The following is a 13,891-nucleotide window of genomic DNA, read 5'->3' as shown; positions in this document are numbered from 1 at the left end:
GGCAGGGCTGGGCTAGCAGGGGCTGCGGGTAAGGATTGAGGGGCACTGGGGGGGCCGGGGGCACGGCTGGGCTAGCAGGGGGCTGCGGATCAGAATTGAGGGGCACTGGGGGGGCGGGGGGCAGGGCTGGGCTAGCAGGGGCTGCGGGTCAGGATTGAGGGGCACTGGGGGGGCGGGGGGCAGGGCTGGGCTAGCAGGGGGCTGCGGATCAGAATTGAGGGGCACTGGGGGGGCGGGGGGCAGGGCTGGGCTAGCAGGGGCTGCGGGTCGGGATTGAGGGGCACTGGGGGGGCGGGGGGCAGGGCTGGGCTAGCAGGGGGCTGTGGATCAGAATTGAGGGGCACTGGGGGGGCGGGGGGCAGGGCTGGGCTAGCAGGGGCTGCGGGTCGGGATTGAGGGGCACTGGCAGAGCCCCAGGGCTCGTCCCTCTCCCAGTAGCACCCCGGGGCTGTGGACCCGCAGCGCTGGAGGCGGGGGGCGGGGGGGCTGGCGGGGGGGCTGTTGGCCCGTGGCTGGGGCTTAGCTCGGCTGCGGTTTGTTGTTGTCTCCCAGCTGCGGTTGCAGCCACATCTCAAGCTGTGACCCCAGGTGCAGCCCAGGCGCCGGGTCCTGGGATAAACAAACAAGGCTGAGTGCGGCCAGCAGCAGCCTCGCCGGGGCGCCTACAGCCGGGTGTCCCCCCCAGACCCCTCCGGGCAGTGTACAGCCCAGTGCTCCCCCCCAGCACCCCCTCCGGGCAGTGTACAGCCAGTGCCCCCCCCAGCACCCCCTCCGGACAGTGTACAGCCCAGTGCTCCCCCCAGCACCCCCCCCCGGGCAGTGTACAGCCCAGCGCTCCCCCCAGCACCCCCCCCGGGCAGTGTACAGCCCAGTGCTCCCCCCAGCACCCCCCCCGGGCAGTGTACAGCCAGTGCCCCCCCCAGCACCCCCTCCGAGCAGTGTACAGCCCAGTGCTCCCCCCCCAGCACCCCTCCGGGAAGTGTACAGCCCAGTGCTCCCCCCCAACACCCCCCCGGGCAGTGTACAGCCCAGTGCTCCCCCCCCAGCACCCCCCCGGGCAGTGTACAGCCCAGTGCTCCCCCCCCAGCACCCCCTCCGGGCAGTGTACAGCCCAGTGCGCCCCCCAGTACCCCCCCGGGAAGGGTACAGCCCAGTGCGCCCCCCAGCACCCCCCCGGGCAGTGTACAGCCCAGTGCTCCCCCCAGCACCCCCCCCCGGGCTGTGTTCAGCCCAGTGCTCCCCCCCAGCACCCCCCCCGGGCAGTGTACAGCCCAGTGCTCCCCCCAGCACCCCCCCCGGGCAGTGTACAGCCCAGTGCTCCCCCCCGCACCCCCCCGGGATGTGTACAGCCCTGTGCTCCCCCCAGCACCCCCCCCGGGCAGTGTACAGCCCAGTGCTCCCCCCCAGCACCCCCTCCGGGCAGTGTACAGCCCAGTGCTCCCCCCAGTACCCCCCCCGGGCAGTGTACAGCCCAGTGCTCCCCCCCAGCACCCCCTCCGGGCAGTGTACAGCCAGTGCTCCCCCCAGCACCCCCCCGGGCAGTGTACAGCCCAGTGCTCCCCCCCAGCACCTCCTCCGGGCAGTGTACAGCCCAGTGCTCCCCCCCAGCACCCCCCCGGGCAGTGTACAGCCAGTGCTCCCCCCCCCAGCACCCCCCCGGGAAGTGTACAGCCAGTGCTCCCCCCAGCACCCCCCCGGGAAGTGTACAGCCCAGTGCTCCCCCCAGCACCCCCCCCGGGCAGTGTACAGCCCAGTGCTCCCCCCCCAGCACCCCCTCCCGGGCAGTGTACAGCCAGTGCTCCCCCCCCAGCACCCCCCCCGGGCAGGGTCCAGCCCAGTGCTCCCCCCCCCGCACCCCCTCCGGGCAGTGTACAGCCCAGTGCTCCCCCCCAGCACCCCCTCCGGGCAGTGTACAGCCCAGTGCTCCCCCCCCAGCACCCCCCCGGGCAGTGTACAGCCAGTGCTCCCCCCCCCAGCACCCCCTCCGGGCAGTGTACAGCCCAGTGCTCCCCCCCCAGCACCCCCTCCGGGCAGTGTACAGCCCAGTGCTCCCCCCCAGCACCCCCTCGGGGCAGTGTACAGCCCAGTGCTCCCCCCCCAGCACCCCCTCGGGGCAGTGTACAGCCCAGTGCTCCCCCCCCGGGCAGTGTACAGCCCAGTGCTCCCCCCCCAGCCCCCCGTGCGGGCTGTTTACAGCCCTGGGCTCCCCCCCACCACCCCCTCGGGGGTGTTTACAGCCGTGTGCTCCCCCCAGCACCCCCTCCGGGCAGTGTACAGCCAGTGCTCCCCCCCCAGCACCCCCTCGGGGCAGTGTACAGCCAGTGCTCCCCCCAGCACCCCTCCGAGCAGTGTACAGCCCAGTGCTCCCCCCCCAGCACCCCCTCGGGGCAGTGTACAGCCAGTGCTCCCCCCCAGCACCCCCTCCGAGCAGTGTACAGCCCAGGGCTCCCCCCCGCACCCCCCCCGGGCAGTGTACAGCCCAGTGCTCCCCCCCCAGCACCCCCTCGGGGCCGTGTACAGCCAGTGCTTCCCCCTGCTCGCCCTCGGGGCAGTGTACAGCCCAGTGCTCACCCCCACGGGCAGTGTACAGCCCAGTGGTCCCCCCCCCAGCACCCCCTCCGGGCAGTGTACAGCCCAGTGCTCCCCCCCCGGGCAGTGTACAGCCCAGTGCTCCCCCCCCAGCCCCCCCTCGGGGCAGTGTACAGCCCAGTGCTCCCCCCCGGGCAGTGTACAGGCCAGTTGTCCCCTCCCCAGCACCCCCTCCGGGCAGTGTACAGCCCAGTGCTCCCCCCCCAGTACCCTCCCGGGCAGTGTACAGCCCAGTGCTCCCCCCCCAGCACCCCCTCGGGGCAGTTTAGAGGCGTGTGCTCCCCCCCGAGCACCCCCTCCGGGCAGTGTACAGCCAGTGCTCCCCCCCCCAGCACCCCCTCGGGCAGTGTACAGCCCAGTGCCCCCCCCCCAGCACCCCCCCGGGGCAGTGTACAGCCCAGTGCTCCCCCCAGCACCCCCTCGGGGCTGGGTACTGCCTGTGCTCCCCCCCGCAGCACCCCCTCGGGCTGTGTACTGCCCAGTGCTCCCCCCCAGCACCCCCCCGGGCAGTGTACAGCCCAGTGCTCCCCCCCAGCACCCCCTCCGGGCAGTGTACAGCCCATTGCGCCCCCCCCAGCACCCCCTCCGAGCAGTGTACAGCCCAGTGCTCCCCCCCGCACCCCCCCCGGGCAGTGTACAGCCCAGTGCTCCCCCCCCAGCACCCCCGCCGGGCAGTGGACACCCCAGTGGTCCCCCCCCCAGCACCCCCCGGGCAGTGTACAGCCCAGTGCTCCCCCCCAGAACCCCCCCAGGCAGTGTACAGCCCAGTGCTCCCCCCAGCACCCCCCCCGGGCAGTGTACAGCCCAGTGCTCCCCCCAGCACCCCCTCCGGGCAGTGTACAGCCCAGTGCTCCCCACCAGCACCCCCCCGGGCAGTGTACAGCCCAGTGCTCCCCCCCCCGCACCCCCTCCGGGCAGTGTACAGCCCAGTGCTCCCCGCCCAGCACCCCCTCGGGGCAGCGTACAGCCCAACACTCCTGTCCATGGTGCCCTCCCAGGAGCCGCACAGCCCCAGCTCTCTGCCCCATGCCCAGCACAGCCCCAGCTCTGCCCCTGGGTGGCCCCTGCCGGCTCTGGTAGCCCGTGTGGCTGGGGAGGGCCGTGTCTCTCCAGCCGGGCAGGATGGGGTTCAGGAGATCTCCCGGGGCACCCTGGGAGCAATGGCCCCAGAACAACGAGACTCGTTAGGAGCAGAAGAGAATCCATATTGGGCGTAGCTGCAGCAAGAGCCTCTGCCATGTGGGGTTGCTGTGGAGGCAGCACAGCCACCCCAGGGAGTTAGCAGCACCCCAGTCCTTCCTTCTCCTGGCTCCTACCCCCCTGCTCTAACCAGTGACCCCTCAGCTTCCCAGAGCAGGGCATGGAACCCAGGCGTCCTGGCTCCCAGCCCTTTCTAACCACTAGATCCCGCCGCTCTCCCCTCTGGCCCAGTTGCTGACTGCTCCAGGCCCCCAGTGGGGAGCTGCACGGGGGCAGGGGCCCTTCGGCTGCAATGTGCTGGGCCCTCCCCTCCCCAGGCTGTCAGAGCTCCCAGCTGGGATCCTTCATGGCAGGGTCTTGCCAGCAGTTACTGGAAGATGCGCTGTACCCCTCCCTCGCAGCCGGCGCTGAGCTGGCTGGAGCTCAGGAGGGGGGGCGGCCAGCTTGGGGTGGGTGTTGTAGGCAGCACTAGGGGGCTGCTGGGGGGGAGGGAGGGTCAGGAAGCTATGGGGAGAAGGTCAGCGGTTGATGGGGGGGCGCACTGTGGGGGAAGTGTCAGGTCGGGGGTTGGTGTGGGGGGGCCGTGCAGTGTGGGGAGGGTCGGGGGTTGATGGGGGGGCCGTGCAGTGGGGAGAAGGTCAGCGGTTGATGGGGGGGCGCACTGTGGGGGAAGTGTCAGGTCGGGGGTTGGTGTGGGGGGGCCGTGCAGTGTGGGGAGGGTCGGGGGTTGATGGGGGGGCCGTGCAGTGGGGAGAAGGTCAGCGGTTGATGGGGGGGCGCACTGTGGGGGAAGTGTCAGGTCGGGGGTTGGTGTGGGGGGGCCGTGCAGTGTGGGGAGGGTCGGGGGTTGATGGGGGGGGCCGTGCAGTGGGGAGAAGGTCAGCGGTTGATGGGGGGGCGCACTGTGGGGGAAATGTCAGGTCGGGGGTTGGTGTGGGGGGGCACACTGTAGGGGAGGGTCAGGGGTTGATGGGGGAGCATGTTGTAGGGGGAGGGTTAGGGATTGGTATAGGTGGGCCACATTGTGGGGGGAGGGTCAGGGATTTATGGGGGGGCTGCACTGTGGGGGGAGGGTCGGGTTTATGGGGGGGCTGCACTGTGGGGGGAGAGTTGGGGGTTGGTGGGGGGGGCCTGCACTGTGGGGGGGAGTGTCAAGGTTTGGTGTAGAGGGGGCGCACTGTGGGGGGTGGGGAGGGTCAGGGGGGTGAACAGTGGGGGGAGGGGGAGTTGGTGTTGGAGGGCCTGCACTGTGGGGGGAGGGTTGGGGGTTGGTGTGGGGGGGAGAGTTTCGGGGATTGGTGTGGGGGGGGGCGCACTGTGGGGGAGGGTCTGGGATTGGTGTGGGGGGTTTGCACTGTGGGGGAAGTGTCAGGTTGGGGGTTGATGTGGGGGCGCCGTGTAGTGGGGGGAGGGTAGGGGGTTGGTGTGGGGGGGGTGCTCGGGGAGGGGAGGGGTTGGTGGGGGGGCCGCACTGTGCAGGGAGGGTCGGGGGTTGGTGGGGGGGGTGCATTGTGGGGGAGGGTCATGGGTTGATGGGGGTGCATTGTAGGGGGAGGGTTGGGGGTTTCTAGGGGGGCATGTTGTGGGGGAGGGTCAGGGGTTGGTGTAGGTGGGCCACACTGTGGGGAGAGGGTCAGGGGTTTGTGGGGGGGCTGCACTGTTGGGGGAGGGTCGGGGTTGGTGTTGGGGGGCCACACTATCGGGGGAGGGTCAGGGGGATGAACTGTGGGGGGAAGTGGAGTTGGTGCGGGAGGGCTGCACTGTGGGGGGAGGGTCAGGGGTTGGTGTGTGGGGGCCGCACTGTGGGGAGAGGGTCAGGGTTGGTGTGGGGGGGGCACACTGTGAGGGGAGGGGAGGGGTTGGTGCGGGGGGGTCTGCACTGTGGGGGAAGTGTCAGGTCGGGGGTTGATGTGGGGGGTCTGCACTGTGGGGGAAGTGTCAGGTCGGGGGTTGATGTGGGGGGTCTGCGCTGCGGGGGAAGTGTCAGGTTGGGGGTTGATTTTGGGGGGGCCATGCAGTGGAGGGAGGGTCGGGGGTTGATGTGGGGGGTCTGCGCTGTGGGGGAAGTGTCAGGTCGGGGGTTGATGTGGGGGGCTGGGCTATGGGGGAAGTGTCAGGTCGGGGGTTGATGTGGGGGGCTGCGCTGTGGGGGAAGTGTCAGGTCGGGGGTTGATGTGGGGGTCTGCACTGTGGGGGAAGTGTCAGGTCGGGGGTTGATGTGGGGGGTCTGCACTGTGGGGGAAGTGTCAGGTCGGGGGTTGATGTGGGGGGCTGGGCTGTGGGGGAAGTGTCAGGTCGGGGGTTGATGTGGGGGGCTGCGCTGTGGGGGAAGTGTCAGGTCGGGGGTTGATGTGGGGGGCTGCGCTGGGGGCTTGGGGAGATTGGAGGGCAGGGAGGCTTGGGGGGCAGGGCAGGGGAGGATGGGGGCAGGGTGGGGGCCGTTCTGTCGGGGTTTCCCAGGGCGCCCTGACCCCCCCTCTCCCCGCAGAGCCAGGCCGAGGCGCACTACAAGGGGAACCGACACGCCCGGCGCATCAAGGGCATGGAGGCGGCCAAGACGCGGCAGAAGGAGTCGGGGCCCCGCGAGGGCGACAAGCCGGGGCCCGTGGGCAGCCCCATGTCCAGCGTCAGCGAGAGCGACTCGGACAAGCCAGGTGCTCCCCGCCCCCACGGGCCCTTCCCACTTGCCCCCGGGCCCTCGGCACCCACGTGCCCCCAGCCGCCAATCACACACAGCGCTACCCCCCCCTCAGCACCTCCCCACCCCCTTGGTCTGGTGCTTGCGCCTGAGGGGGTACTGGGGCACCCCTGGAGTTGGGGGCTGGCGGATCCTGCCCCAGGCAGTGGTAGTGCCAGAAGAGGGACCCATTCTTGGCACAGGGCAGGGGGCAGACCCAGCAGTGCCCTGCGCGGCAGCTGCCAGCCTGCGGTGACGGGCTGAATTGCGGCTGGTTCTGGGGTGGGACGTCAGCTGCTCAGTGATGCCCAGCAATGCTACCCTGGGACCGAGGGGCAATTCCATCCCATCCCCGACCCCACACAGGGCAGCCCCGGCCCACACTCCAGCTCTGGGGCAGCTCCCTCTGCAACGGGAACTCGAGCTGGCCCGTCAGCCGAGCCGGGCGGCTAATTAAATAGCATCGAATTAAAAATTGATTGTGGTTGCAAGAGGCGGGTAATGGAGCCGTGTGACGCCCGGAAGCCGGGTGGCTCTGCGGAGTCTGGCGCTGCGGTGCTGCCGGACAATTAACTTGTGCCCCCCCCCCACACACACACACCCCTGCCCATCCCCACACCACCGCCAAGGCTGAGATCATGGCTTCCACCTGCAGCTGGCGCCATGTACGTGGGGGCGGCGGGGAGGGGACGGACTGGATCCAGATCCTGTTCTCCCCTCGGCATCCCATCCTTAGAGCCAACAGCGAACTAGGCTGCAGCAGAGGGGCGTGGGCATCAGGTTTGGCAGAGCTGGGGGAGAAGGAAGCCCAGGGCTGGGATGGCAGGGGGCTGTGGGGCACTGGGTTGGGGGACAGGGAGCTGTGGGGCACTGGCAGAGGTGGGGGGCAGAAAGGCCAGGCCAGGACTGGGATGGCAGAGGGCTGGGGGGCACTGGCAGAGCTGAGGGGCAGGAAACTTGGGACTGGGATGGCAGGGGGCTGTGGGGCACTGGCAGAACTGGGGGCAGGAAGGCCAGGGCTGGGATGGCAGGGGGCTGTGGGGCACTGGGTTGGGGGACAGGGGACGATGGGGCACTGGCAGAGCTGGGGGGCAGGAAGACCAGGCCAGGGCTGGGATGGCAGGGGGCTGTGGGGCACTGGCAGAGCTGGGGGGCAGGAAGACCAGGCCAGGGCTGGGATAGCAGGGGGCTGTGGGGCACTGGCAGAACTGGGGGCAGGAAGGCCACGACTGGGATGGCAGGGGGCTATGGGGCACTGGGTTGGGGGACAGGGGACGATGGGGCACTGGCAGAGCTGGGGGGCAGGAAGGCCAGGCCAGGGCAGGAAGGCCAGGCCGGGGCTGGGGGGCACTGGCAGAGGTGGGGGCAGGAAGGCCACGACTGGGATGGCAGGGGGCTGTGGGGCAGGTGCTCTCATGCCTATCCTGGTTTGGGGCCATCCTGGATGGAGGGGAGGGCGCCCCCTGCGGAGTCACTCTCCTCCCTCCCGGCAGCACCCCAGTGTTAGCTGATCTCCCCCCAAACCTCTGCCCGCCCCCCAACAACCCGGCGTGGGAGCCCGGACGGGCCCCAGCCCCAGCTCCATCCTGCCCTGGCTCCATGCACAGGGAGGCTGGGGGGAGGGGGGCCGCCCCCTGCTGCTAGTGCCCAGTTATGGGACCCCAGCCGGCCCCTGGGTGCCTCCAGCTGGCTCCAAGCGCCCCCCCACCCCCACCCCACTGCCGTGTGAGCTGGGAACCCGATCAGCGCGGTTACCGGAGCCGCGCTGCCCTGCGTGCCCCTGGCCTGGAAACTTTCCTCACGAGTGGAACTGGGGCGGGGGGGGGACGTTTAATGGGGCCCCATGAATTATAGAGCAGCACTCGCACTCTGGGCCTTGTGCTCGGGGGGGGGAGGGCAGCTAGTGTGGGGGGAGGAGGCTGGGTGGGGGGAAAGGAGGCTGGGCCAGCGCGGGGGGGGGAGGGAGGCTAGGTGGGGGAGGAGCCTGTGATGTGGCAGCCAGGGCCCCCTGAGCCGGGAAAGTCCGTCTGGAGGGGCCCTGGGCTCTGCCACGGGCGGGGCAGGTTCGTTCTCGGAGCCGATTGTTGGCATTGCCCAGCCGTGCTCAGTGATAGATCCCTCCCCCTGCGGCGTGGGGCAGGGGCAGGGCTGGCACGGGAGCCCACCGCAAAACACTACAGCGGCTGCAGGGAGCAGGGGGGCTCAGTCGGGGGCGCTCTCCCCTCGGGCAGGGCTGACCCCAGAGTGGCACTAGGGGGCGCTGTGCTTCAGGGAGTGGGGGAGGGTTCAGTAGGGGGCGCTCTCCCCTCGAGCAGGGCTGACCCCAGAGTGGCACTAGGGGGCGCTGTGTTGCAGGGAACGTGGGGGAGGGTTCAGTAGGGGGCGCTCTCCCCTCGGGCAGGGCTGACCCCAGTGTGGCGCTAGGGGGCGCTGTGTTGCAGGGAGCGTGGGGGAGGGCTCAGTAGGGGGCGCTCTCCCCTCGAGCAGGGCTGACCTTAGAGTGGCGCTAGGGGGCGCTGTACTGCAGGTAGTAGGGGAGGGCTCAGTAGGGGGCGCTCTCCCCTCGAGCAGGGCAGACCCCAGAGTGGCACTAGGGGGCGCTGTGCTGCAGGGAGCATGGGGGAGGGTTCAGTAGGGGGCGCTCTCCCCTCGGGCAGGGCTGACCCCAGAGTGGCACTAGGGGGCACTGTGCTGCAGGGAGTAGGGGAGGGTTCAGTAGGGGGCGCTCTCCCCTTGGGCAGGGCTGACCCCAGAGTGGCACTAGGGGGCGCTGTGTTGCAGGGAGCGTGAGGGAAGGGGCTCAGTAGGGGGCGCTCTCCCCTCAGGCAGGGCTGACCTCAGAGTGGCACTAGGGGGCGCTGTGCTGCAGGGAGCATGGGGGAGGGTTCAGTAGGGGGCGCTCTCCCCTCGGGCAGGGCTGACCCCAGAGTGGCACTAGGGGGCACTGTGCTGCAGGGAGCATGGGGGAGGGTTCAGTAGGGGGCGCTCTCCCCTCAGGCAGGGCTGACCCCAGAGTGGCACTAGGGGGCGCTGTGTTGCAGGGAGCGTGAGGGAAGGGGCTCAGTAGGGGGCGCTCTCCCCTCAGGCAGGGCTGACCTCAGAGTGGCACTAGGGGGCGCAGGGAGCGTGGGGGAGGGGCTCAGTCGGGCGCGCTCTCCCCTTGGGCAGGGCTGACCCCGGAGTGGCACTAGGGGGCGCTGTGTTGCAGGGAGCATGAGGGAAGGGGCTCAGTAGGGGGCGCTCTCCCCTCAGGCAGGGCTGACCTCAGAGTGGCACTAGGGGGCGCTGTGCAGCCTGGCACCCCAGAACCTGTCCTGCCCCCATCCCCAGCTGGCCCCTCGTGGGCAGTCAGCGGGGAAGGGCCCTGGGCTCCTGTCGGGCCTCGTGGGATCTGCTCCTCCATGGGGCTCACTCAAGTTCACCCCGTGCCCCCGGCTCAGCTGGCGTGACCTGGTGGCCCAGCCGGACTGGTTTGGATAGAGGGGGTGATGCCCCTAAGGCCCAACCCCCAGCCCCCAGCCTGGGGCTCCACCACACACAGCTGTGCCGAGGCCCCTGAATCCCAGCCCTGGTGCCCCTCCACAGGCCGCCCCTTTGCCAGCCCCACCAGCCCATCTCCTGCCGCCTCTGCTCCTCCCCACGCTGCCCCGGGGGGTGAGCAGCAAGTGCTAATGGTGCCACTGACTCACCCGCACTGCAACAGCAGGGCATGCACTGGGCCAGGGCCGGGATCGCGCCCTCCGTGGGCACCATGGGGGGCAGCCTCCCCCTGCTAGCTGGCTCTGCAGCACCTAGGGGGCACGGGGGCCTGTGGGGTGCTCAGGGATAGGCGGGACGCAGGGGGGCAGAGGTTGCAGCCAGTCCTTTCCCTGCCCCAGGGCTACTGAGCCTGTTCTGTGCCCGGGGAACCCGGGGTCCTCACCCCTCGTCCAGGCATCCCAACTGGCTGCTCCCTCCTGCCGTGGGGCACAGACCCCGAGGATCCAGCTGTGTCTGCAGCCCTGCCTGGCTCCCCACCCCACCCCACCCCAGCTCTGAACCTTCTCTCCTCTCCTGCAGCCGAGCAGCAGAACGGGCTGGGGGGGACCGTGCCCTCGGCGCCCGCCTCACCCTTCAAGCCGCCCTACCTGGCATCTCCGGTCCCAGCCGTGCCACCCAACCAGGCCTCCTTTGCCGAAGCGAGCCAGGAGCCCAGGGGCACGCTGGCCGTGGGGGACGTGGCGTCAGTGCCCGCTGGCACCTCCGTGCCCAGCAGCAATGGCAGCGTGGGGCCAGGGGCGACCTCCAAGTCAGACGAGGAGAAGGCCAAGAAGCTGCTGTACTGCGCCCTCTGCAAGGTGGCCGTGAACTCCCTGTCGCAGCTGGAGGCCCACAACAAAGGTACAGGGCCGGGGGCCGGGCAGCCCTGCTGTGGAACCGGGGCTCCACCATGGGCTGTGCCAGCAAGGGCCATGTGGCGCCTCCTCCTGGGCCGTCTCGTGCCTGCGGGCGCTGCTCTGCCGGGTCCTGCCAGGCCCAACAATGCTGCCTGAATTCTAGAGACTAAACTAACCGTGTCCTTGCCCAGGGCTGGGCCCCCACACGGTGCCGCGTGGGAAAGTTCAGGTCCTTTTCGAAACAGCTCCAAGGTTCTACAATCAGGGATGTCAGTAGGGTGGGCAGGGCAGCACCAGGCCAGCGGGTGGGCAGGGCAGCACCAGGCCAGCGGCCGGGCAGGGCAGCACCAGGCCAGCGGGTGGGCAGAGCAGCACCAGGCCAGCGGGTGGGCAGAGCAGCACCAGGCCAGCGGGTGGGCAGGGCAGCACCAGGCCAGCGGGTGGGCAGAGCAGCACCAGGCCAGCGGGTGGGCAGGGCAGCACCAGGCCAGCGGGTGGGCAGAGCAGCACCAGGCCAGCGGGTGGGCAGGGCAGCACCAGGCCAGCGGCCGGGCAGGGGCAGCACCAGGCCAGCGGCCGGGCAGGGGCAGCACCAGGCCAGCGGGCGGCCGGGCAGGGGCAGCACTGGGGCACATGCCCTAGGGCAGAGCTCTATGAAATTATGTGGCTCCCCACAGAGCTCTGGCAGTACCTCCAATCCCATCCTGCAGCTCCCTGTTAGCCCAGCCCTGGGCTCCCCCCAACCGCAAGCGCTGCCGGTGCCCCTCAATCCCATCCTGCAGCCCCCTGCTCTCCCAGCTCTGGGCTCTGCCCCCCAGCTCTGCCGGTGCCCCTCCATCCCGACCCACAGCCCCCTGCTCTCCCAGCCCTGGGCTCTGCCCCCCAGCTCTGCCGGTGCCCCTCCATCCCGACCCACAGCCCCCTGCTCTCCCAGCCCTGGGCTCTGCCCCCCCAGCTCTGCCAGTGCCCCTCCATCCCGACCCACAGCCCCCTGCTCTCCCAGCCCTGGGCTCTGCCCCCCTAGCTCTGCCGGTGCCCCTCCATCCCAACCCCCCAGCATTCTCCCTGAATCCTGCAACCCCAGCCCTTCTTTACCAGTCTGGAATTTCCCAGCGTGCCCAGCTGCTGGGGCTCAGGCCAGGGAGCCTCTAAATTTCCAGAAGCAGCCGGGGCTGGGCCTCCGGAGCCTGCCAGAGACGGGCCCGGGCCCTGGCCTGAGCTCCCGGCGCCCTCCCCGGGGACCCGCATTTCCTGCCCCGCGCCGGCAGCCAGCCCTGGAAAAACAGAGCAAGGGCCACACTGAGTCCAGGCGGCCCCACCCTGCCCGGCTGCAACGCGCTTCCCAGGCCTGCTGCCGTCCAGCCACCCCCCATGGCTCCTCCTGCCACCCCCCGGCTCATCCAGCCCCCCAGAGCTCATCCAGCCACCCCCCATGGCTCCTCCTGCCACCCCCCGGCTCGTCCAGCCACACTCCACTCATCCAGCCACCCCCCATGGCTCCTCCTGCCACCCCCCGGCTCATCCAGCCCCCCAGAGCTCATCCAGCCACCCCCCATGGCTCCTCCTGCCACCCCCCGGCTCGTCCAGCCCCCCCCCCCCGCTCGTCCAGCCACACTCCACTCATCCAGCCACCCCCCATGGCTCCTCCTGCCACCCCCCATCTCATCCAGCCCCCGCCATGCATCCAGCCCCCACCAGCTCGTCCAGCCCCACCAGCTCATCCAGCCACACTCCACTCATCCAGCTACCACCCGGCTCGTCTAGCCGCTCCCCAGCTTGTCCAGCCATCCCCCCCCCGTGCGTCCAGCCCCCCCCCAGCTCATCCAGCCACACTCCACTCATCCAGCTACCACCCAGTTCGTTCAGCCCCCCAGCTCATCCATACACCCTCTGCTTGTCTAGCCATCCCCCTGGCTCCTCTGTCCACCCCCCGCCCACCTCCTCCAGCCATTCCTCAGCTCATCTAGCCCCACCTCAGCTCATCCTCCCATCCCCCCGGCTCCTCCAGCCACTTCCCAGTTGTGCAGCTAGCCCCCCACATCAGCTCATACAGCCACCCCCCACCCCACAGCCGTACCCTGTGGGCACACCCACTAGTGAGGGGCTCTGTGGGTTGGGATTGAGAGACATTGCCTGAGCTGGGTGAGGGAGGCCAGGGCTAGGGTAGCAGGAGGCACGGCTGTGTGTGTGGGGAGCCAGGGCTGGGACGGCAGAGTGGGGGGAGCTGCGGATTGGGGCAAGCAAGCTGGGCAGGGGATGTTTGTGACCAGCTTCCCGCCCCTCAGTGAGTGCCCAGGGAATTCCCCACCTGCCCCCTGCCGGTGGCCCTGTCTGTGCTGGGCATGTGAGGGGCGGCAGCCAGGCCCCTGCGGGGAGCATCTGTGCTGTGCCAAGCAGCCCCAGCCCCAGGGATCTGCCCCGGCCTGGCCCACTGGCTGCGACCGAGCTGAGCACGGGGCCAGGTGGGGAGGCTTCTGCCCTCTGATTGGTCCAGCAAAGAGCCAGCAAACTCAGTCCATCCAAAGTGAAACTAATCAGGGCTCCAGCCTCTCCAGCAGGGGGCGCTGTGGGGAGCGGGGTGGGAGCGCTGGCCATAGGGCTGGGTTGCTCCCACCACTGCTCTCCCTCACTGCCCCCCCTCCCCGCCCAGGTACCAAGCACAAAACCATCCTGGAGGCGCGCAGCGGGCTGGGGCCCATCAAGGCGTACCCACGGCTGGGCCCCACGGCCAGCGGGGAGCCAGGCAGCCAGGACCCCAATGCTCAGGAGCGCACCTTCCACTGTGAGATCTGCAACGTCAAGGTCAACTCGGAGATCCAGCTCAAACAGGTGGGGCACTGCTGGGGACCCCCATGTCCTCCCAGCCTCCCCACCCCACCATCACTCCTCCCCCTTAGCCCCTGCCCCCAGGGCATGTGGGGTGGGGGCAGGCCAGTCTCCCACGTCGGGAAGGAGGTGGCTCCTGGGTCTGATCCCAGCTGGGGGTGCTGGGAGACACTGAGTCTCAGCTCTGAACCCGGGCTGAAGTCGGGACTCCTGGGTTCCATGC

The 13,891-nt window shown here is 70.1% G+C and overlaps 1 protein-coding gene across 8 annotated transcripts in view; it reads left to right on the top strand.

Annotated features, from left to right (window-relative positions):
* The window catches only part of ZNF385A (zinc finger protein 385A), a 78,934-nt gene that overhangs the window by 60,895 nt on the left and 4,148 nt on the right, over positions 1-13,891 (top strand). For all 8 annotated transcript variants that reach the window (XM_044995679.1, XM_044995678.1, XM_044995680.1 and 5 more), the window contains 3 exons: positions 6,278-6,443; positions 10,526-10,846; positions 13,493-13,671. In XM_044995679.1, the coding sequence (XP_044851614.1) occupies positions 6,278-6,443; positions 10,526-10,846; positions 13,493-13,671 (666 nt within the window). The remainder of the gene's footprint in view (positions 1-6,277; positions 6,444-10,525; positions 10,847-13,492; positions 13,672-13,891) is intronic.

The sequence above is a fragment of the Mauremys mutica genome, chromosome 20, assembly GCF_020497125.1.
Source record: "Mauremys mutica isolate MM-2020 ecotype Southern chromosome 20, ASM2049712v1, whole genome shotgun sequence".
In the NCBI taxonomy this organism is placed as follows: Eukaryota; Metazoa; Chordata; order Testudines; family Geoemydidae; genus Mauremys; species Mauremys mutica.
Note: the sequence above shows the minus strand (reverse complement) of the source record. Positions and strands in the feature narration are given on the sequence as shown.